This window comes from Gambusia affinis, linkage group LG12, assembly GCF_019740435.1.
Source record: "Gambusia affinis linkage group LG12, SWU_Gaff_1.0, whole genome shotgun sequence".
Lineage (NCBI taxonomy): Eukaryota > Metazoa > Chordata > Actinopteri > Cyprinodontiformes > Poeciliidae > Gambusia > Gambusia affinis.
This window is the reverse complement of record NC_057879.1, coordinates 19,483,297-19,508,009: the sequence shown is the minus strand read 5'-3', so window position 1 is coordinate 19,508,009 and position 24,713 is coordinate 19,483,297. Positions and strand designations below refer to the sequence as shown.

Genomic DNA, 24,713 nt, shown 5'->3' with positions numbered 1-24,713 from the left:
TTTTGCCATCTTGACTTCTCTCCAATGGGAATATTACAGGAGATTACAGCAGATTTGTTTGGATGGGACTAATTGCAGTAATAGTGCATGTAACATTGTGTGTGAGAGATGTGATTCAGCTATATGCATTAAATATTTTATCTTGACACACACACATATAAATAAAGAAAGATTCTACTGCATATTAAATTGTAGAAAAAGACTTTATTTTTAATGAAATGCAAAAAAGTATCAAACAGCAGATGCAAAATGAAAAAATAAACCGTTATTATATTGTTAAATGTTTCCCACACTGAAAAAACACAACATCTTTCCAAGTATTTTTGTCTATTTTCTTGTGCAAATATCAAAGTATGCTTGAAATCAGACAAAACTAACCCAAAAGTAAATTTTAAGCAATATATAACTTTTAAGTTATGTACATTTCTTTTAAGTCAATAATTCCTGAATAATGATTTAAAAAAGTACTAGTTCCACATGCAGATTTTTTTAACAAAATATTTTCTCATGAAAATATCTGCCAGTGTAGCTTGCTCTTTTTTGTCAATATTCAGGAATTATTGACTTAAAACAAGCTACTATATCTTGCTGAAAAGTTACATTTAAGTTAGTTTTATCTTATTTTGCTAAGATATTTGCACTTGAAACTAGACCAAAAAGACTTTTTTGGATAGTTTTGGTGTTTTTGCAGAGCATATAATTTCTATTGTTTTTAGCTCAGCTGAATAAACAAAAAGAATCAGCAGCTTAGAAAAATAATTAAAACCTACAGTCAGAAACTATAAAGTATAAAATTGAAAGAGAAGAATATTGTATCACTTCATAACACAAATATATATATATATTTTTTTTACTATTTACATGTATGGGCATGTTGAACAGAAAATGCCATCGTTAACACTAACTCATGATGTAAACAAAAGAAACAGCTCTTCAGGCCTGAACCTGGTTCAGTTCATATTTGTCTCTGGTGTCTGCAGAGATCAGGCCATCTCACTGCTGGCTGAAGGAGGGGAACTGTTTCCCGCCTCGTGAAGATGTTCAGTGGATTTGATGACCTCTGGGTCTCTCGGGCTCGCCACCATATCCTCGCTGTTGCAGTTGATGGGGGAGCCCATTTCTGGTGAGCGGTCCCCGGGCTTTTCGGAGGCGGCCTGCAGAGCGGCGCCAGAGAGAGGCAGGTTCAGCATGTACATCATGCTGCCCATTCTTCTAGAGACCTGCAGACACGCAAGCAAAGTAGATGTAGGTTAGATACAGAAAGCTGTATATGATGATTACAATAATCAGCTTAACTTTTCCTCACTTTCTAAGTTTAAGGTTCTGCTGTTCTGGTTTACAGACAAGTACTCCATCAACATGGGTTGCACAGTTTTAGACCAAGATTTCATTCATTACTGTAGTGAGCGATGATATTTTTTTATGTTCCTTAAAATCCTCATCAGTGTGTGTAGTATAGGTGAATCTGTATTCATGTCAGAGTTCCAGTTATTTTAAACTTCAAAATTTTTTTGCCTTACCTGTACATATGGATATCTTTAAATGAATAGCTACATTTTTATAGCCATTTCTTGAACTTAATTTTTTGTGTTATTTTACAGGAAATGTTTGTACTCAGGGGTCTATTTTAGTTTTTGTTGTTTATTATTCATAGTTATGTAGATGACAATGTAATTTATGTAGTAAAAATTAACCAGTTTTTTAAACTGTGACTTATAACTTCAGGTCTGTGTACCTGTGATCGTATTTTCAGAGCCGGTCCTAGTTTGAGCCCCAGCGTGTCCAGTAGGTGCTCCTCTGAAAGAAGCGGCAGTGTTTCTCCATCAATCATGTGGTCCTTAAATGTCTGGAGAAATAATTTCAGAAGATTTAAAGCTGCAGTTTGTAACATTTATAGAAAACATGTTTTTACATATTTGCTGAAACTGTCACTTTATTGGGACAGTGTAATATGAGACAGATAATCTGTGAACAGATCAGGCTCCTCTACTTTCTGTTTGTGGCCACGATGTCATCTACAGCCAGGAGGAGGGTCTTATTGCTGTCAATCACTCTAGTGTACACATCTGGTTCACCACAGTGCAGTCTGCCATAAATGCTCAAGCTAGTTTATATGGCCACCAAACAGTTTTTCTGGAATGGCAAGTAGTTTCTCCGTCATTAGCTCATTGAGCAGCATACACAAGGATGATTGACAGCACTAAGACCTTCCTCCTGGCTCTGATTGGTTATTTTTGGTTGCATTTCTTCAGATGGCAATGGTAGCACTGGGAGGAGATGGAAAAGCTAAATTTTTTCACAGATTACTTGTTTCACACGACACGGTGAGAGTTTTAGAAAATATGTAAAAAACATAATTTTGTAGTAGTACATCTCTACAGCACAAAGAAAAGAAACAGGGAGGAAACATGATAGAGATGGTTCTCATGACTAACCTGAGCGTATTCTGAACATGTGTGTATGCTGCTGATGAAGTTGTAGACGTCGTTCACCGTCCACTTCCTTAGGTCCTCTGGTACTTCCTCGCCGTTCAGAAAGAGATTTGGTGGACCTGGAAAGCAGAAGGTACATGTTAATTAAATCATCTCATAGTTTTAAATGAAGCTGTAATTCTCATACTGCTTTTACAGACTCACCAGTTGGAAGGAAGCCGTTTCCCGGGACAGGGAAGACGTAAGGCATGCCTGTGAGAGTTCCGCCAGTGGAAGGGTAAATGAATTTTTCCTGGAAAGCAGAACACTGACCGGGTATTTCTTTATTATTCGAAGTCCCGTTGGTCATATCTGAACAACTGTCCTGAGCTGTGGCGCAGGTTTTACGCAGCCCGGCCTCTCCCTCTTTGTAGCTCTTCCTGCTTCCTGTGGCCAGCTCAGAGTCTGTTTTCGTTTGGTGGTGTGTTTTACTACACTCTTCTCCCACATCCCCCTTTGCTTCCAGCTCTTTCTCCTCTCCAGATGTGGCCTCTGGACTCTGCTCTACACTTTTGTCTTCAGTTTGGCCCTTCAGGTTGGCCGCCTGGTTCTCCGTGCTCTTGTGGACGGCGGGCCTCCGCCCAGCCCTCCGACCTCTCTCCCTGTGCAGCGAGCTGATGGGTGGATAGGGGCTGGCCGACATGAGTATGCTGTTGGAGTGCAGCTCATCCAGGGAGGGACGGTGGATGAAGACGTCGTGGCCGTCAGGCATGCGCTGGCGGCCTCTGAAGAGCATGGGGTTGGAATGGTACGACATAGGATTCTCGATCCCCATCAGCCCTTTTTGGTGAGCGTTCTCCAGCTCCTTCTGGTGCAGGATGGCATTCATCTCCATCCTGTAGATAAGTCAGCACAAACGTTTGGTGGAAATGTAGGAACAAACTTTCTGTCGCTGAGAGAACTTAGCAGTATGTTATCCCCCTAGATAAAATCATGCTGAGTGTATTTGATCGAGTTTGAAGTACTAATATTTTATTACACTTATAGCCTATTATAATACAGAACTAACTTACAAGTAACTTTTCAGCAAGATAATATTGATGGAAAAGCCCTAGTGCCACTGTCACATTATTTCACTTAAAACATGGGAAAAATGTCTTATTGCCAGTGAAATAACCTGCCAGTGAAACGACACTAAATCTGATTTCTACTGCAAATATTTTGGTACAATTGAAATAAGACAAATCAAAGTAACTTTCAGCATGGTTGACAAGCTGTCTTTAAATCAATAACTCCTTAATTAACATTCATTTAAAAAAGTACTAGTTATAAGTGAAATAATTTGCCAGTGGAACAAAACTTGTAATAAGGGGAAAATGTCTTGGTCCACTGAAAGTTTGTTTAACTTATAACAATATGGCATAATTATTTACAAGTTCCTATTTCTAGCTGAAAAGTTTGCTTTGTCTTATTTCAAGTGCAATAAGATACCAAAAATACTTGGCAAGATGTTGTGTATTTGCATTATAGTAGTTTTTATATAAATGTTAAGGAATTATCTACCTTATACAGGCTTTTACATCTTGCAAAAAAGTTAATTGTAAGTTATTTGTCTTATTTCAAGTGTACTAAGATATTTGCACTAACTAGACCAAACACAGTTGGTAAGATTTTGAATTTTCGCAGTGTGGTGATGATGTTCTGCATGTTTTACCTTGCTATGTTTTGCTTGTGTATGAGCTCCTGTCGCCGGGCAACCGTTTCCATTGGTTCCGAGGGCAGGAAGCCGTAGCCAGCTGAAAAGGAGGAAGATGGGGAAAATGGACAGCATCTTGTTAAATTCGAACACCAAAGGTTGAAATCCTCTCAGGTGGGACGGCTGCGCTCACCTGGTCCTGGGAAGGTTCTGCCAGGCAGGACGTTGGCGTGAGGCGGAAGAGGTGGGCCGAGGTGAGGCCCCATGTGCATCTGCCTCGTCTCGGATGATACCATCTCTGTGGGAGGAACCAACTCCCTGATGAGGTCAAAGAATGAGATGTCACTACAACTTGTAGGGGGACAACTTGTTGAAAAACAATTAGTTGAAAATCACATTTTTCCAGCTGTCAGCTCCATAGTGCTGGAAAATCCTTTAAGTTGTTCTAATTTTAATCTGTTTCCAGGTTTCAGAGGTGCTTTAAATTGTGCTTATAGGTCATTCACTTTTTTTTACCCTCTAAACTAGAAGTTCACAAATTTTCCAGCTTCTGACCCACAAAATAAAATTGTAGGAGGGTCAAGAGCCTTGACTCTTATCAAAATCAGTATAAACAGCCAATGTACATTTAGCTTTTATTTAATTTCAAATCCTGTTTTTCATCTTTTGCAACATTTCTAAAATGCATGTGCTTTCTCATTGTCATTTTTAGTACTTAGTTTAATTTCTTAAAAGGACTTCAATGCCCCAGACTTACATATTCATGAACTGGACTACAGTAAAGCTTTTTTTTTGTTGTTGAATAAGATTTATCTCTCCATTGTTGATCATTTTTGGAAAGGACTCTTGACACTCTTGTGGCTTATTTTACATTTCCATGTTGAATTTTGTTACTTATGTCTAACTTTTTGCATGATCTACTCTGGATTGTTACTGTCCAAAGAGCAATTTCTGTCCAAATAAATAGAATTAGTTTAGAGCATCCAAAGACAAATATAACATCATAACTTTTCTATTTATTCTAAATCCACATTTCAATTAATCCACATCCTTCATCTGATGGATAAAACGATTTTTCATTAGATATCTAAATAACAAAACTGCTACATTGGAAATTTTGTACTATTAAAATGTACTAAGACAGATATTTCCGAAAAGTTTCAAATGTCTGCTTAAAACTCTTGGGTGCAGGAAGACTTAATTATGTAGGTGAATTCAGACACAGACCTCTCCATAAATCGAGGTTCGAACTGTGCCGGGACCCCCTGTAGCCTCTGCTGGCCCTGAGCGAGGATCTGCGGCGCCATGGCCATCTGGTTCCTCATTATCAGCTCCTGTCTTTGCCTCAGTTCTACAAGAGCAGAGAAAATAGCAGCACAGGCCATCGAGATCAGTCTGACAGGACAGGAAACTGTAACATGCTCTGACTGTAAATGCTCCACAGCTTCCAGGCGCTATAAGTTCACCACATATTGAGTCTAAAAGCTGGATTCGGATGAAGAGCTGGATCCTCACCTCCAGCTGACATGCCGTTGACCAGCCTGTACCAGTGCTTCTCATCCAGAGTCCCTTGTTCGCCCAGCGCCGTCATCTTCCTCAGCTGCTCCCGGGGGGTCATCACAAACACACCACCTTCAGCCGCCACAGGAATCCATAAAAAGAATTTAACAGAATTTTCTCAGATATTAGGTTTAATATAATGTGATTTGCTGCTTAACATATGAAGTTGAACTCATTAGTAATTATTTTAAAATGTTTTGAGTTTGGATTTTATTGAGTATATTTTCCTTGCTTGGATTTCCCAATCGCTCAACTTGTAGTATCTTCATTTTGCCGCTAGAGGGTAGCAGGTATCTTTTTTTAAAAGGGGACGTAGATCGAAATTAATTAATAATTTCTAATGTTTGTTATCAAAATGAATAAAAAGTAACATTTAATAACAATGAAAGCAAAAATCTGAATCCTGTTGACTGCAGTTACTAAGTTCTGTGACATAATTTTCAGCCTGAACATGAAACCTTGATTTCTCTCGTCTTTTCTGAAAATACAACAACCTCAGTGTTACTTATGTTTCAAAAACGGTATTTATTTATTTATTTATTTATTACGTTTTCTTACATTAAATGTGATCTTTTGTAGAGTTCCCCTTGGAGATGTCATCCACCACATTAACCTCTCACCCTTAATCTCACCTTTCAAACTCATCTAATAATATTAAATCCACCTTGGCTGTAACCTTCATCACAAAATTAATCTGTAAATCCAAATCCTGTGCAAAGGCCAGCAAATATGCTCTTTTGCTGATGATTTTGTCTTCTTTTTCTATCCTTGTAAGGACATTTAGTTGTGATTCAAGTCTAGCACACACTGAGATAAGCATTAATTTGCAGCTTGGAAAAAAATAAATTAGCCTCCCCATATCACCCAAATCCCATTACAAAATATGATACTGTAAATGACTCAGTAATCCAGTTCTGCTAATTAAGGGCCAACCTGCAGCTGCAAACATGAATGTCTCTGGCCACCTCTTTTAATAAATCCTCTTAGGCTGGTTAAAGTAGCGCATGATTGATATGTTTGTCATTGTTAACTGTGCACTTTTATTTTGATGTCCAGTTCTTCCAGACAAATGCTGCCATGAAAAAATGCCCCAAGGCATCATGCATTATCCACAGTCCCTCAAGTTCCCTCTGAAAGCCGTGTAATCTGAAGGCTGTAATCCCTCTGTTAGTCCTGCAACAGTCTGCTGCCTACATCTGCTGACCTTCCTGGACCGTCCCACTCCCCCATCCCCACCTTCCCAGGCCCTTGCAACCCCCAGGATCCTATTAGCTAAGTCCTGGCTATACAGCACTTTAAAGGGATGTGTTAGAGGTAATCCGCACGTTTAGAGTTTTACCCTTAGCAAACCTTGCCAGTAAGCATCCCGGACAATACACCTCTAAGTGCTAAGCCTATTAGTCTCCATTAGCTCCCAGGATGTCCCAAAAACACCTTGGGGATAAATCTGGGGAAGCAATCGGTTTATGTGGAGCTATGTGGCGCGAACACATGCCACATCTAGTGCCTTCCTTATCTGTGTCACATCCACTAACATCAGCAAATCAATGGAAAGGATTTAAAAAAAAAGTTTATATTTCTAAAACGGGTGTGGTAACTGAAATCCCCAAGATTTACACACACAGTATTTAAGATTTGTGAAATGTGCATCTTCATCTGAGTAAAGAAAGAGTCTACAAAACTTTTAATTTCTAATGGTGAAAAGTTGTTCAGTTTGTTTTGAGTAGAGAAAGAGCTAAAAAGGACTTTATGTTTCCAGTTTTCACACTCTGACCGCCTGAGCTAACCGACCATCCATGATGATGAGTTTTCATCGATTTTAAGAAAAACTTACATGATCTTGAAAAGTGCTCATATTCTAATGTTTTTCAAAATCAACATGCGCAAAGGTATATTTTACAGCCTTTCTTATTTTGAAGTGTTGATTTTCTGAAAGCCTTTATGTTTCAATTGGCCAGTATGGGGATTGAACCCATGACCAGTGATTGCATAGTTACTTTGAAAAAGTAACTTTAATCGGATTACTGATTATTCCTTGAAAAAGTAACTTAGTTGGATTACTGGTTACTTGATTTGGAAAGTAACAAAGTTACAATAAAAGTAACTTTTTTAGTTATTTTCAGCAGCTGCTAACAACAACGCTCCGCCACCTGTGAAAACCATATTGATCTTTGCCAAAACTTAATTGCAAGTTATTTTATAATAGTAACATCAACAATGTGTCTCCACTTATATGGTTGAACTGAAGGGCTAAAATGAATCCTCTTAAATGACTACATCAATGCTGCATAAGATTAATAAATGTATTTTAATTGAAGTTCTTCATTTTACTTTGACTGAGCAATTTTTTGGTCAAATTTTAAATGTTGAACTAGTGCTAGCATAGATTGGCGCTAAAAAAAGCTGATGTTAACATAAGCAAATAACTGTGCTGCATAAAATCAAAGCAAATTTTTGATCATTCCTAATACTTCATTTTTATATTGACTTTACAAACAAACTTTTGGTCAACATGTAAATGCTAATGCTAGTTTTATTAATTAGTAGTTAATAAAGCTAGCATTAGATTTAGTTATCAAGTGATTTTTCTAATACTGACTGGCCCTATTAACTTTATGAGCAAATCTTTGGGTTAAAAGAGTAAATGTTGAACATATCTAACCTTACGTAGCAAATAAAAGATTCACTTTATTCTAAGAGAACAAAATAATAACCCAAATATGTGTAAAATAACCAGCCAAATAATTGTAGTTACAGTACAACACAAGCATAAGCTTCAGAAAATTAATTATTATATAAGCAAAAGCTAAGCGAGCAAGCAAAGTTCAATGAGAGTTGTTTTATTGGCATTTTTTCATCAGTTTTCCTTCCTATACTTTTTAAGAATTGGATATACTGACTGAATGCAAACACAATACATTAAAGGCAGAACACGAGCTCCAACTTGCAGCATGTCTCTGTTTGGATTTCTCCAGTGAACCTTTGCACTTCATCTCACCTCCTCAGCTCACTTTCCTGAGGTAAGCAAATCTTACATGCACATTTTAAGCATCTTGTAGTTTTGTGAGAGGGAAACTGTCATGAAAGGTGAGCTGCATAGAAAAAAAACCAACCACCTCTGCCATATTTCCTTCAGCGAGCAGAGGCCACTCTACAGCTGCCAAATCCGGGGATTGGACTCCTCGGATTTGCAGTTGCCTGGTTAATCTCATTACAAGAATGAATTAAAGAGAAAAATTGCTGACAACTTAGATGGAGTCCTGAGGAGGTCATATCAGACAAGACAGAAGCGATGTCTAGTCCTTCCTAATCCCCCAACACAACACAACACACACAGGTTGGAGGCATGCACATTCTGCCAGTTGCATGAAGCAGATTGCATTTCTTGAGACTTTTGTGCATTGTAAATATCCTTTTCAGAAACAATTTCCCATAATAACACGTTAGCTTACCCTGTTTAATTTCTTTTTCCTTCAGATTATTACTGATGTCATTTGAAGAAGCTGAACTAATTACTGTACGTGGTTAACTGAGATCTTCAGCGCTTATTTAATAGAATAATTACAACGGTGTTAGTTGGTTGTATAAAGCTTCTTGCTGATGCAGTCTAGCTTTTCACATTTTTTCTTGTTTTCTTGTTAGGTGCTTGGTTAATTTTGTCAACCCATGAGGTTATGTTTATGCTGCATATATTGCAGTAAAAGAGTAAAAAAAAACCTGAAAGAAAACCTGTACAATAATAATAATAATAATAAAAAAACATTATTAGTGACTTACCTTTACCTTGGCAGAGCTGGCAGGTGTTGTTGCTGCAATTCAGGTGAAAAGAAAAAACAAAAATACGGCCTGAATGTAATTTCAAACCGATAAGAGCTTGCCTCTCCTCCGTCTCTCCTTCAGCATCCAACTGGGCAGCGAAGTGAGCACAATCTGCTGCCAGCAAAGTACCTTAACTAAGAGAGACCTTTTAAATACCGATTCATTTCATCTCCATTAGCTGGCCTTATCTCCTGTGGTAAGCCCTCCCTGTCCTGACATCACTATGATCTCCCATCCAACTACCCGCTGCACCTTGCAACTGATGTGTAATTACTGAAGCTGCACTGGTTCCTAAGGATGGAGTGCTAAACCTCTTTCAACGTTTACCTCACTAATCCCGTGTTAGCACTTTAGGCCACAGTTAAGACACCTAAATGCTTAGCTTCCTTTTCCAGGGGCAAAATGGCTAGCCCCCCCCCCTTCGCTGCTTAGTGGCACCATGCAGAGAAACTGAACGCTGCTGTTTGTAGACTGCAACAGCTCCACTGATCAGTCTTGTAATCTCTGTTTCTTTTTGTTTTTTTTTAACACATGTCTAGTTTGGGTGTCAGGAGTATTGTGCTCCCCAGGGTGCAAAATAGCTGACCCAAACATGCTTGGTGGTAATTTGGCAGAAATCCGACTGAATGTTGGCTGGATCATCCTCTCAGACCTCCTAATCTGACAGTTTGTGCTAACCAAGCTTAAAGAAGGGGTCTGCACTTTGAATGATGTTTTATTTAATGCGCAGTGAGGAGCTGGTTGTTCACAGTTGGTGGGCAGCAAAGAAAATTAGCCAAGCAGCAGAAACAATATGGAGGGATGGGACAGAGGGTGCAACATGGGGTTGAATCTGAATCCCTCTGTTCAATCTGCAGGCAATGGAGTCTCCTTTAAGAATTAATGCACTATATGATCATAAGTTATATTAGTATTATTGGTACAACAATGTTGTACAAATAGATTTACAATTATTTTAAGCTTCCACAACATATTTCAGAATACTTTAAATCAAACATGTAATTACTGGGAGTTGTGTAGCATCAGGAAATTACTGTAGAGCCTGTCTGACAATGTGAAGTAGAGTGCAATATCTCAATGGAACGTATAATTCTCAACCAGAAAAAAATCCTAAGTCAGGATTTTTATGCGATCAGCATCAGACATTAAGCAGCCATGTTGGGTTCTCCTGCTCAGCAATACGCTAATTCAAAACACACTAACAAATCCACCTATTAGAGTCAAAAATTAATGTTGACTTCTCAAAATCCAGACCCAAATTTGCTTGATAAAAAGGTTGTGTATATTTAAAAATCCTCCAATTTGGCTGAATTGTACAATTCTACAGAAAAGAGTTGTACAAAATTCCTCTATTACGATATAAAACACTCAAAATCTTTATTATGTTTTTGTCAATTACTTCCTCATACAAGACCAGACTGATTTGGAAAGTTTATTCCCTCAAAACAAATTAAATCCTAATGATTTGTATTTACTCTGGGTATCTTGATCAGATCTTAAAATTAGCTTTATGATTTGAAATGAGCCAGAAATGCAAAAACAGAAGAGCTTAGAGAGAAAATGATTTATCACAACTTCAATCCCCAAAGAGCAACATGGTGATAGATGATTGACTCAAAAGATGACGAGTTTCTTTGATTTCATGTTTTGGGTCTGTTAAGAATACCTAAATTATTTATTTTTGCTAACTGGAATAAGGAGAAAGATTCTTTTAGGTCATTTTTTATTAACTTCAAATATAGAAGTTTACATAATCTAAGATTATTATGATTTCAAACAATTTAGAAAAGCCCCAGTGATGATGATGTCAAGACTTTGCAAGCTTCTGATAGGTTCATCAATAACCTTTGAGTTAGATGGAGCCACATATTTGCACTGCTTCTCTTTATGACATTATGGAAAAATCAGTGATTACTAAATAAAGAACCAGATTGTAATTTGCAAATGCACTCTGAAAAAAAAAAAGAATAAACTTTTGGAGTCATATTCTTTAATTTGATAAAAGCTATAAATGAAGTGTTTGGAAAAATGACAATGTTTATGTTTGGAGTAAAAAGTGGAAAACCAACAGGCCTAAAGACACATCCCAACTGGAAAGCATGGCAGTGGCAGCATCATGGTATGGCGAGGTTTTCTGCAGGCGAAACTGGTTCCCCCACCTTCTTCAAATCAGACAAAAATGACGTCAAACATTTGTGCAGCAAAAATGTTTTGTTTGAGCCTCCATCATTTTAAAGATATTAAGAAATGTTTCCAGAGGTCATAAAAGGTCAACCAACTGCCCGCCTCCCACCTCCTTCAAATCAGGCAAAATGATGTCAATAAACTCGTCTGAGTTTGTGAAGCAAATTTTTTTGCCTGTGCTGCTTTGGTTTTGAAAATGTTAATGAAAGTTTAAAAATCAAAAAGGTCAACCAACTCTCCCCCTATTACAAAATAAAATGACCTTAAAAATGTCATTAATATCCTTAAGGCGAAAAACAAAGCTCAAACAAAAACATTTTGCAGCACAAACGTAGGTGAGTGGATTTGATTTCGTCCGATTTGAAGAAGGTGTGGGGGCTGGTTGACCTTTCATGACCTCTGGAAACATTTATTTGCAACTTTAAAATGATAGCGGCACAAACAAAAACTTTTTCTGCACAAATGTTTTACTCCATTTTTGATTTGAGGAAGATAAAGGTAAAATTCACAAAATAAATAGCATCATGAAAAAAGTGACTACAAAATTTCTCATGGACAACATAGTTAATGTTTTGGAGTGGCTGTCAGTTTCTGAAGTTCTGGTATTTTGCTTTCTTGGACCCCAGGAATAGTGAAATTATCATAAAGTATGGAATATAGAAAGAACAAGATACAAGCAAGCAACTACTTGAGTTTACTCAGTAAGACTGCTGGGCCATTGAAGCAGGGTGAGGAACTCCATCTTCTGGGGGAGACTCACTCTTGTCATGTGTCCCTAGTAGGAAAACCAAAGGCAGATTTTAAATTTGCTGGAGGAACTAGTTATCCATTCTGGAATAGAAACATCCAGCAGGAAGAAGTCAGTGCTTCCCTGTTCGATTTGTTACCTTTAAGGTTTTGGGATTTCTGGGGTCTTTCCAAGTACTCCGGGTTCCTCCTAGTCCGAAAACATGCTGTTAGGTTAATTGGTTAATCTGAGTTGCCCTTTTGTGTGGGTACATGGTTGTTTGTCCCTTGTGTGTGCGTGTGTGTGTGTGTGTGTGTTGCCCTTTGCTCTTTAGTCTCGCTCAAATTTTTGAGGTCAAATTGTTTTTAACAATAACCAGGGTGCATACACAAAGATTTAATTAGCTAATCCCACACTAAACCATTTAAGACTGAGATGGTCCAGTCCAGTATTCGAACACTTTGATCCTCCAGCTGTCCTTACTCCATCATCTTTGTTTCTGTGTTTCTGTTATGTTGTTGTAGTTTAGATATAATTATTTAATTAAATTATTTGACATACATTTTAAATTTCATTGTGCTTTTTTTCTTGCACAATGACAATGAAAGGAAATCTATTTCCGATTAATTAAATGAACTGTTACCAGACTCCTGCAGAGCGAATTCAATCATTTGATTCAGGCATGTTTGTAGCAGGGATGCATCTAAAAGTTGAGGAAAGTAGCATTTTATGATTAGACTTAGCCATCTCTGAATTATGATAAGTCTTTAACATTGCTGTGGAGGAATCTTGACCTAATTTTCTCTGCAGAATTGTGAACTGAACCATATTGGAACATATTTCTTCCAGCATAAATGACCTGTTTGCTGCAGTATGTCTAAATCAGGTTCAAGACTTTGACTATGTAATTTCATTTTGTTTCTCATAAGTAAACCTTTGGGTAAATGTGATTCTTACCTTGGTATACCCATTTTTAGCACAGTCTCTGTTATGGATTGTGGTTGAAAAGGACTCAAATGTAGAACAAACTGTGTTAGAAGAGGAGTGCTTTAACTAAAGGAGAAAACTTACAATAAAAAGAAACTACTGGACCTTCAGTAGCATTGATAAAAGGAAAACCGTGAGCTGCTTTTATACTGAGGCAATGACAGCAAACCTGATTAGCCAATCAGGTTAAATGTTGTACAGCTGTGGGAGAAACTGCAATAATTAGCTGAAAAACTCCACATTTTTTTTGTAAATATGAAGCTGTGATAATACAATTTTGGAGGAAACCAAAATGTTTTCATCATCTGTTAACTGTGTTCACCAAAATTACCAGAGCTGCACTGCAAAAACACAAAATCTTGCCAAGTATTTTTATCTAGTTTCTAGTGTTCCAGTTTATAAATCACTGAATGGTTTAGCACCACATTACATTAAAGATCGGCTGTTGTCATAGTAACCTTCTAGACCTCTCTGGTCTTCTGGTTCTGGTTCTGCTCTGCATCCCCAGATCCAGAACCAAACAAGGAGAAGCAGCATTCAGCTTCTATGAACCACAAATCTGGAACAAACTTCCAGAAAACTGTAAAACAGCTGAAACACTGACTTTCTTTAAATCTCGACTGAAAACCCCACCTGTTTAGGATTGTATTTGAAACGTAATCAATTACAAATTTAATAAAGGCACTTGACTTAATGTAATGTTTTGATTGTTGATTCTATGTTCCATGACTTTGTGTGTTTGTGTTTGTTATGATGTAAAGCACTTTGAAATGCCTTGCTGCCGAAATGTGCAATACAAATAAAATTTGATTGATTGATTGTTATTTATCCTATAACATGGAAAAATTGTCTTATTATAAGTGATTTTGCCACTTATAACACTGGTAAAAAAAATAATTTTTTCACCAATGAAAAATACTTGTTCATCAATACTAAATAATTATTTAGTTAAAACAATCTCATATATCTTGCTTAAAAGTTACTTGTAAGTTAGTTTTGTCTTATTTTAAGTGTAATAAATATTTGCACTAGAAACTAGACTAAAAATAAATAACAAAGTGTAAATGTTTGAACTCCATTGCTGTGTGTAAAACATCAACATAATATATGAGATTCACTTTTTGAGCTGAATTACTAAAATATGATCAAGGCTTTATTGCTCCTGTTGGATATATCATAACATAATTTACTGAGATGCGCCTGAGTGTGGGCGTTCAGAAGTCAAGTGGATTTTTACTGAAAAAGCAGAGCAGAGCGGAAACTACAAATAACGGACTTAGGAATTAGGAGAACAGGGGCTTTAGGACATCTAAACCGCTAATTTAAGAATCTCTCAGGTGTAAGCTTTTTATAAGGGATTTCTGTCCATGTTGTTTGCACCCAGCATTATTGAGTCACGGTGAGGCGAAGGGATCAGAGGCGGTTTAACCTCAACAAACAGCTACAGCTATAAATTCTCTCTGGGTAAGAAGAGACAACGTCCATCTTCTAACTACAGCAACAGTCTGGTGTCCGGATGAACTGCTCTGTCACATGATGACCTGTTCCTGAGCTGTAATCCCTCTGATTTCGAAGCCTTGTGTCTTTCACGCCTTAAGGGGGAAATCTTGTTTGGATCTTGTAGTCGTATTATGTTTATTGTGATATCATGGGAGCCGGGTAGTTTTCTTTTTAGATGCCAGTAAATCACAAAACTCATGCAGCTAAATATTTGGCAACGTACAAAAATTTTTAAGAATTAAACATGAAAAAACATAAAATCATGTAACTTGTAACTATGCTTTCAAATGCTTTTAATATAACAAAATGATATAAAAAAACTATTTGGTTCTGTTGTTTTTCTGTGACACACCGCTGTGTCCAAGGTGCACAAAGTAGCGTTGCAGGAGATCCTTCCTCCCAGCAGCTTGACTCTGTAAAACAACTTCCAACAAACAAATAGATGTTTTCATATTTTGGAGTTTCTTATTTCAAATATCATTCCTGGTATTTTTTTTAAACATCCCTGTTTTGCACACTCTCTTCTTCTCTTGTAAATAATTTGATATTTTTATGTATGTATTTACATGCAAAAATGTTTACATTTTTATTGAAAATACCGTCTCAACAGAACATTTCTTTTATTCGAAGTATGTTATTTTTGATAACTTTACAGTTTCATAAATTTGACCTTATTATACAATTTCTCATTGCTTTTTTAAATTTTTTAATTTTTTTTACCTCTGCATTCAGAAACTTACCTTTAACTTACCTTCGGCTGCTACTTTACACCTTAATTTCCACACTTTGGGGGAATAAGGAACATTTCTATTCTACACCATAATATAAATATATATCCAACAGGAGCAATAAAGCCTTGATCATATTTTAGATTTTCATCTTTAAAAGATTTTATGATATTTATATTTTTGACAAATTTTAATTAATTTGACCTAAATTCTGTTACAAAATGTAACATTTGGAAATTATATTTCCATTATATTTTAGCCCCTGACTCAGTTTTGATAATGTTTTGATTGCAGATTTTCACTTATTATGTATCTCCTTATTAATGAAATAGAAATATATTTTGTTTTCTTTTTGGACTTTCCTAAATACATACATATTAACCAATTGGAAATGTTTTTCTTACATCCTTTTTGAAACTTAAAACTTATCTTGTTGCCATTTAATTTAGCATTTTGTTTTTGGTAATTCTTATTGGACATGAAAGATTTGTCAGTATGAAAACGGTCCAGGTTATTATATCTGCCTGCTCATATTGAATGCACTTAGATAAATGTATATTTTTATTGGACAAAAACATGAAAAAAGAGGAAAAAATTATCAAAGGCAATAAAAGGATTGTAAAAGCTATCACATAATACACCGCTGTCACACATGGAGCCTCACAGAAGAAGCGTGTAATCTGTTACCTAAAGTATTGAAAACAAGTTTGTTCAGCAGCCAAGGTCTGTGTTTGGTGACAAACTGTCTATCTTGACATGAACAGGTGCCAAAAATCTCACACCTTTATAAAACAAAAACGTGACATGCAGGTCAGATCTGGGGTCAGCAGTGGACCTCCACTATAAATACAGCAACACAACGCTGAACGTCACTGCTACCCAGTAGAACAGGTGGGAAACAACTGGGATCAACTCCTGGATTTTACTCTGGTGATTCTCCTTTTGTGTAAATTTAGGTAAAATTCAGAATCTTTTCTACTTTTTTAAGGTTTTGTAGAAAGATGAAGTTCCTCCAGATGTTTTCCTTCACTCTGCTGTCCGTCCTGGCGGCCAACTCTCAGGTCATCATGCCTGGCAGATGCCCCAGCGCTGCTGTTCAGCAGAAGTTTGATGCTGCCAGGGTGAGAAGTCCTTTAGATGAAGCAGCAGAACAGGATGTGGCTTTGTGTTGACTGTGAATCTGCTTGTTTTGCAGTATCTTGGTAAATGGTATGAGATCCAGAGGATGCCCCACACGTTCCAGAGCGGCCAGTGCAGCACCGCCACCTACAGCCTGCAGAGTCCTGGAGTTGTCGGAGTCGTCAACAGGGAGCTGCTGTGAGATTTACTCACTCTCACTTGATCAGATGTATTTATAAACACTGATTTAAGATTTTATTTAATTTCAGTGCAAATGGGACCATTGATGTAATCACCGGCACCGCCAAACCCGACCCCACTGAGCCTGCCAAGCTGCTGGTCTACTTCTTTGAGGGTACAGACCCTCGTTTGGTTTCCACGCTCATTTTAATCTTGCTTTAGTTGTGTGTTTAATCCAGCTGCAGTGGAGGTTTACTCACAGTCTGCTGTGTCTCTTTGCTCCTCCAGGCTCTCCTCCTGCTCCTTACTGGGTCCTGTCCACAGACTACGACAACTACGCTCTGGTCTACAGCTGCACCGACCTCAGCTTGCTCCACACCGACTTCGTGTGGATCCTGAGCAGGAGGCCCACTCTGCCCGACCAGACGCTGGAGGAGCTGCACGGCGTCCTGCGGTCCATCGGAGTCAGTGTGGACAAGCTGCTGGTCACCAACCAGGACACAGATTACTGTAGCGCCATGAACCAGTAGATTGAGATTGTGGAGTTTGTGTTAATTGATGCAGAATCTTTATTTGAGCTTAATTTAATAAATTTATATGTCCAAAACAAACAATGTGGTCTCAGTGGTTTCTATGTTTTTTTGAGGCTTATGTTTTTTAATTGAAAATGTCGCTTCTACATAAAAGGTAAACTACAATTAATGTTGAGCTTTGCCAACTAAAAATCATACATGGACACATTTTGTATTTAGTCTGGTTACTTTTCCCTGACATTGAAAAATATCTGAGGCATTATTTTCACAAAAAACAGAAATAAAATTGTAAGGTTGCAAATACTTTTTGCAGAACTGTGTATTCCACTCTGTGTGGATAAAACAGGCGTTGAATCAAAATCTTTAGATCCATTTCTTCTTTACAAAGCTATCAAAAGAATGATTAATGACTGAAATGTTTGTGTGAAACCAAAAAAAATATTTTTAAAGTATTCTGGAGAAAGTTTGACTATTTTTATCTGCAAAAATTTATTTAATATTAAATAAACTTTGTGCAATATGTACGGTAGTCATTTGTTCCATGGAGGTTTTATGATCAAGCTCCCCTATTATATTAAAATGTGCCTGAAGGAAATTTGACTCCAAGATGCTGTGATGGTTAAACAATCCCACCACAGGATAATGAAATGCCTGTTTAAAGATTTTCTCATAATATTGAGCATCAGATGAATTTTGTCATCTTATTAAGCGACAGGATTTTCTTTATTTGAATTGATTATTGATTTTAAAACGTACATAAGAGTTTTTAAGCACATCTGACCTTAAACTCTACTGCCATCAAAGAAATAAAAAATAAATCTGATTAGCTGTTAGTTATTTCTGCTGACTTTAATTTTCAAATCAATGTCAGGTGAAAACTGGCTATACGTTTTTATTTACAAATTAAGTTTTTTTCCTATTCCTATGGAGTAGGGGAAAAAAGTTTTGCCATTCTAATGAAGGATTAAAGTTGTTTTAATTAATGCTTGTGCTTCCATAATAATGTTATTTATTGTTTTTTATTTATTGACAGAATTCACATATTTGGCATTTTAACTTTTTGTCATATCTCCTTTTACTTGTTTTTAGCAAGATACATTTTCAACAACTTTAAAATAGGCAATTATTTAGAGCAATGTTAATTAATATATATTTTCCCTGCCAAATAAATCAATCTGACTTAAAGATAAAAAAATAAGCCTCAAATCTAACTTTTACAGTTTAAACCTAGTGTTAAATGCAACCATTGAACCAAAATGTTGAATAAAAAATGCCTTCTTTGGAATACAAGAATCGGAAATTTTATTTCCACAAAATAAAATACAAACACGCAGAAGACACATTTTTTTTAAATAAGATGATGCTCATCATAGGGAGGCTTTTTCAACACGACTCCGTCTCACTGGTTCATGGGACTGCAGTAAGTCTCGTCCTGAACGGTGGCGGCCATCTTGTCCACACTGACACCGATGGAGGACAAGATGCTGAGCAGGTCCTCAGTGGTATCTTTGGGCAGAGTGGGCTTCCTGCTCAGGATCCAGGACAGCTCCATGTGGAACAGGCCGTAGTCCGTGCAGCCGTAGATCAGCGTGTAGCTGTCGTAGTCAGTGGACAGAACCCAGTACGGACCGGGAGGAACGTCTAGAGTCAAAACAGCAGCAGGAGAATTTTAAAGATCTTGAATAAATAGACTCATTTCTGAAGGAAAATTGTTTACCGTCAGAGAAAGAGACCTCCAGCTTGGCCGGCTCAGCAGGGTCCTTCACTTTAGCCGTTCCAACAGCAGAGCTGATGGTTCCATTGTCACTGCAGGTTAAAAAAAAAACAAATAAATCAGTTCTGTTCATGATTAAAGGCTGCAGGACTTTGACTGATTATGCTCAAAACCAAGCAGGAAGATTTACTCACAGCAGCTCTCTGTTGAAGACTCCCACGACTCCAGGACTCTTCAGGCTGTAGTCGGCAGTGGCACACTGACCTTTCTGGAAAGTTGTTGGCAGCTTCTGGATCTCAAACCATTTACCAAGATACTGAAGAGGAACCACAGTTATTAAACTTCAAAACAGAAAACAGTAGCTTAGTTACAAAACAGGACTTCTGAGTTTTTCTCAAATCATCAGAGTGGCGTAGTAACTACTTACGTTTACTTGAGTACTTTTTTGGGGAATAATTACTTCTTATTAGTCGGTACATTTGACTTTTATTTCAGAAATTTTAATTTGAAGTATCACTACTATTAGTTGAGTAAAACTTATGGATTCTCTTCCCACTGAATAACTTCACTGAACAAACATTTTAACCAAAAATTCACCAGATAAAGACACTCATTAGTCTCATAATTTTTTTTTTTTTTTTTAAAGAAGCTGATTTAGAAAAATATTTATTTTGCCTTAATTTATAATTATTTTCACTTTGATCTATGAAATACTAGAATTTCTGCATAAATTTATATTTTGGTCCATCTGATGATGTCATTTTTAAATATTAAATGATTGATCAGTTACTCAGTACTTGAGTCGCCTTTTTACCAAATACCTTTTATTTCATTTCTTGGCGACTTTCTACTATTACTTGAGAATAAATATGTTAAAGTGGTGCTGCTCTTACTTGAGTACAATTTGTGGCTACTTTACCAGATTAGAGGAAATGTTGCTCACCCTGGCAGCATCAAAGTTGGCCTGGACTGCAGGATCGGGACATTTTCCAGACCTGAGAAGTTGGGCGCTGCCTCCAGCAGCAAACAGCATAGTCAAAGTAAGAATCTGCACAGCGTTCATCTTGTCGCCTCAGTCAGTCTGCAAAGAGTAAAACAGAAAACAGCAGCTGAAGGACGAGTCAAAATCCAGCTGCTTTAGGAAGGTGTCGTCTGCTCACCTGTGTGAAACCAGCAGGAGTGACCCGGTCCGGTTTCTGGAGGCTTTTAAAGAACCAAACGTCTCCAGTCTTCAACCCCTCCTTGTTGTTCGATGAAGTGAGAGCTGGCACCTGTTCAAATAAAACAGACTCTCACCAAAGATATTCACCTCCACAAAGTTTGGTGACATCAGCTTCCTACATAGTGAGCTTATCTGGACTCGAGGAGCTTTAGACATTTATTTAAGAAAAACATAAATTAGACTGTAATTCTATAAAGGCTGCAGAATCTTGCAAGCAGGCTCAAATTTTAAGAAATTTGACTGCCTGTTTGCATCATAATCTGAAATAAAGTTAGAATAGTTCTTGTTAGAAAAGTAAAATCTCCAATGTAAAAATATATTAAAATTTTCAACCATTTTACCAACCTGTTGATTTTACAGACAAGGGGAAGATTTGTTTTGCCTGACATAAAAAGCATGTTGATGAAATAAAATATTAATCCATAACCAAAAAGCACAACAATGATTTTATTCCATTATTATCTTTTAATTTTCTGTGGTTTATTGAAAATTATGGAAAAGACTTTCTCCTGACAAGGTTTGTATTCAGCCAAAATGATGGAGTTTTAACTTCATTTAGTATAAATTAAAATAACTTTACAGATGACTGAAAGTTGATAAAACCATAACTATAAATGGTTTGACTTTCAAGCATTTAATCCAAAAACAAAAACAACATAGAAACATTTGGAAACATTTCTATGTTTTTGTTTTTGTTCAATTTATTTCACTATTTTGAAATAAATTGAACAAAATAGTTACATCAGTTCATATAGCAGGTTTCATTTGTAAAATCTACAAAATACTGTTAATCTGTTCTTCTCTGCTCTTATTGCACTAGATTAGGACTATATCTGCAAATTAACAAGACTGTTTCTATAATAGTTGATGAAATTTTCAAATTTTTGAGGATTTGTGGAAGAAACCGGAAAGAAACTTCATTCTAGAATAAAAGGGAGACAGATATTGCTGCTAAAAATTAATGCTGCTTCGTTTGGCTTCAAGAGGAAACTGGTAAATTTTAAAAATGATTATAAAATCTTCAGCTGTATGCTCAACACATTTATTGAACTCACCAACATTCATCTGAATCTGACCTTCTACTTTAAAAACATCCAGACCCAAAAGTCATTTTGTGTTGGTGGAAAATTACAAACAATATACGTTTTAACCGTAAAGTGAAATGCTTCTCAGTTAAGCAACGAACGAGACGTTACACAACCGAGACACATGACTGACTGGCTTCAAGGTAAATAAACTTAGATAACCTCTTTTGAGGTTAGGTTTGTTAAATAATTTACTCTTGTTGAATATATCATAATCTAAAACTAACAAAATGTTTTCTGAAGAATTGCATTGATTTTGTCTCAAATAAAGAAAGCCGGTAGTGTCAGTAGTATAGCTAAATGGGTGCAAAAAAAATAAATAAAAAATCTGATGATGCAGCTCCTGTACAACACAGAGGAGACGGTGTTTGCAACCTTGCAAGCTTTCCTCCTAAAAATGCAACTATAGTACTTCTATGAAGTCTTTTCTTTTGTATTGAAAAGTCCCTTTATTGTCCTCTTTTAAAACTGTTTTAGCATTCTATTGATTTTATTGTCTTTCTTTTTTTGTCCTTTCCATATTTTTAATGTTTATTGATTTTATCTGTTTGTCGCAGCTGTTGCTGTTTCAAAGTGTTTTGTAAATTAAACAGTAATAGTTTAATTCATAAAGGGGAATAGTTCAACCACCAATCCTTTACTGATTCAACTATAAACTCACCAGATCCAGTCACACTATTACAGTTTCCTGTCTTACAGATTTAAACATATTTCTCCTTGGGATGTTCTTTGAATAACCATCAGAGCGGTCGGTTCAGTTCAGGTGGCAGATCATCCTTGAGGTTTTGACCTCAGTCATCCCTCAGCAGCAGGAAACTTTCTCAAGCTCTAGTGCACGTGTGTTGCTGCTCACTTTCAGGGTTTTCCATCCTCCCTTTGTGGTAATGAACATTATATATATTATATGTGGCAGCACGAGTGGGAGAAGCGGCTACTCTGCCCTTCAAAGCAGGGTAGCCAGCAGGTGTCACAGCGCCACCTTGGGAATTGCGCCCAAGGAAATAGATGGGTTTGTACCCAAGGAGAACAAGACTTCTTTTTAATACAAAAAATTATTAGTTTTATTGTTTCTCTCCTTTTAAAAGCCAGTAAAATCCAAGGAGCACATTAGGAGAGGGAGTGCAGTGCTGGGGCCTACCAGCAGAGGGGAGGGCAATCCACCTGTGGAAACTGGGCCTAAACAAATTAATATATCACCCCAAGCACTTGTGAATAACCACTCAATCCGTGAAGAAATCCCGACACCGGTCACTCGCACAGCACACTTGTCCAGTCCCTCTGGATGCCCCCCCACTGCCTTCAGCTCCCAGCCTGGAAACAAAAGGGTGGGGTTACACAAACCAAATACAAAACAAGGAAAAGACACTACAATTTACACATGGGTGCTAAAATGAGGTTGCATGCTGATACATCCAGTTATTAAAATCAGCAGTTCGATTATATGGTCTAAAAAAAACCACAGTCACACCCAGCCAAGCTGGAAGCAAAAACAAAGCAAAAACAAAGCAAAAACAAAGCAGAAACAAAGCAGAAACAAAGCAGAAACAAAGCAGAAACAAAGCAAAAACAAAGCAAAAACAAAGCAAAAACAAAGCAAAAACAAAGCAAAAACAAAGCAAAAACAAAGCAAAAACAAAGCAGCAGGGCTTCCAGCAGGCTGCAGCAGCTCTAGACCTGAAATTAAATTGGGTTAATAGGTGGTTTTTAGGAACATGGCACAAGGCAGAGGAAACTATGGTCACCTACCAGGGCTGGATAACGCCACTTCAACAAGAGAGCCCCTTCCGGACCCACAGCAGGAGGATCCACTTGTCAATACAAGCTATGCACAAATTATTGTTATTTTGTGGTGTTGAACCGTATGGGTGCAGTGCAATAAAGGTACATACCCTTTTTGATGTTGCCAAATTGTACTAGGAAGGGTAAATTACTGCCACATCCCAGTATCAACAGGAGGCTTCAGGCAGCTTCTAAATTTAAACAATTTGAATTAGCCAACTCAAATTGAGATCTTGTACAGAAGGAGAAACATTACTTACTATTTCCGGATTGAGTTTGACCACTGCAAGTTAACCAGCAGACATTCCACTGAAGTGACCAAATGCAGGCATGAAAAGAGAATGCGAGGGAGTCTGCCTTTATACTCACACCCACTCAGGTGATTAGGTGCCAGGTGTCTTCAATCCTGGGGCAGGCTTCATACTGCTACATTCCACCCCCCCAAAAAGAATTGTCGCCCCGACAATCAAACCAAAATTTAGCTAACACCATGGTCTAAAAACAGCTGTTACCGTGTTTAATACTGGATCAGGTAGGTACCCAACCTGCTGTTCAGGGGCCCCTGCTGGTCTGGGGAGATGATGCACATTTGAGTGCTGACCTGCAGTTGCTCTCTGCACACTTTCCCTACTAGTAGCAGGTTGGGGAGTGATGGTAACTCCACCTCCAAAGGGCCCTGAATCCTAGAAGGACCAGGCAGTTCTTGATCTGGTTGAACTGTAGCCCATGGATGAGGAGTTTGTTGGGTCACTACAGCACCCTGTGCTGGGGGAGGAGATAACGACCTTACACGCATCACCAAGAAATCACCTTCATCTGACAGATCTTCCTCTGATGGCAACTGATCAAGTAAGGGTGAACTAAGAACAGACCCAACTGGAGACCCAGTCCAAACCACTGGTTTCAACATGGTACGATGAACAGTTTTAATCTTTAACTCATCATCTACAGGTGCAATAGTGTATACAGAGCCCCTTTCCTTAGGTGCTTTGAGAACTTTATGCACTACAGAACCCCATACATCCTGGATCTTGTGGCGCCCCCTTGCACCGAGCTGCCGAAGCAATACAAACTGCCCCTCTTTCAGTGGAGCATCTTTTACACGCTGGTCATTATTTTTTTTTCTACGCTCGGCAGCCTCCCTCAAACGTTCCCTAGCACCCTCGAAAGCAACCTGTAACCGACTTTGGTGCTCCTGAATCCATTCATGGACACTGCCACCTACAGGATCCTGAACCCTCCCCAACAGGAAGTCCACTGGTAATCTCGGCTCCTGGCCAAACAACAAGAAAAATGGGGACTCTCCTGTGGCCTGATGAGGTGTGGTATTGTAAGAGTATAGGAGTTGTGGCAAACAAGAACACCAGTCCTGTTTACGGGACACTGGCAGGGTGCGCAACAAATTGTGTAATGTTCGATTAAATCTTTCGCACTGGCCATTACCGGCAGGGGTGGTATGGTGTGGTACG

At 37.7% G+C, this 24,713-nt stretch overlaps 3 protein-coding genes and 1 long non-coding RNA gene across 5 annotated transcripts; 1 reads left to right on the top strand and 3 right to left on the bottom strand.

The window, feature by feature from the left end:
• Positions 1–748: 748 nt before the first annotated feature.
• On the bottom strand, positions 749–13,475 carry samd7 (sterile alpha motif domain containing 7). Its single transcript, XM_044135442.1, has 10 exons — positions 13,355–13,475; positions 9,445–9,476; positions 5,623–5,739; positions 5,335–5,458; positions 4,301–4,425; positions 4,126–4,207; positions 2,637–3,307; positions 2,436–2,551; positions 1,736–1,846; positions 749–1,220 (listed from the first exon to the last, which is right to left on the bottom strand). The coding sequence occupies exons 1-10, from the start codon at positions 13,366–13,368 to the stop codon at positions 984–986; spliced, it is 1,629 nt and encodes a 542-aa protein (XP_043991377.1). The 5' UTR covers positions 13,369–13,475; the 3' UTR covers positions 749–983.
• A 2,998-nt stretch (positions 13,476–16,473) lies between these two features.
• Positions 16,474–17,484, top strand: LOC122841180 (apolipoprotein D-like). 2 transcript variants are annotated; one of them, XM_044134261.1, is made up of 5 exons: positions 16,474–16,503; positions 16,601–16,733; positions 16,808–16,929; positions 17,001–17,086; positions 17,200–17,484. In XM_044134261.1, the coding sequence occupies exons 2-5, from the start codon at positions 16,614–16,616 to the stop codon at positions 17,439–17,441; spliced, it is 570 nt and encodes a 189-aa protein (XP_043990196.1). In that variant the 5' UTR covers positions 16,474–16,503; positions 16,601–16,613; the 3' UTR covers positions 17,442–17,484. The 2 variants fall into 2 exon arrangements, with proteins under 2 accessions (XP_043990196.1, XP_043990195.1); XM_044134260.1 differs by lacking the exon at positions 16,474–16,503 and having other exon boundaries at positions 16,510–16,733.
• Positions 17,485–18,779: 1,295 nt separating this feature from the next.
• On the bottom strand, positions 18,780–20,429 carry apoda.2 (apolipoprotein Da, duplicate 2). The gene is made up of 5 exons (XM_044134240.1): positions 20,319–20,429; positions 20,102–20,239; positions 19,353–19,474; positions 19,162–19,250; positions 18,780–19,085 (listed from the first exon to the last, which is right to left on the bottom strand). The coding sequence occupies exons 2-5, from the start codon at positions 20,219–20,221 to the stop codon at positions 18,844–18,846; spliced, it is 573 nt and encodes a 190-aa protein (XP_043990175.1). The 5' UTR covers positions 20,222–20,239; positions 20,319–20,429; the 3' UTR covers positions 18,780–18,843.
• Positions 20,430–23,216: 2,787 nt separating this feature from the next.
• On the bottom strand, positions 23,217–23,775 carry LOC122841166. The gene is made up of 3 exons (XR_006372344.1): positions 23,505–23,775; positions 23,355–23,435; positions 23,217–23,287 (listed from the first exon to the last, which is right to left on the bottom strand). It is a non-coding gene; the product is annotated as an uncharacterized LOC122841166 (long non-coding RNA).
• Positions 23,776–24,713: the final 938 nt, after the last annotated feature.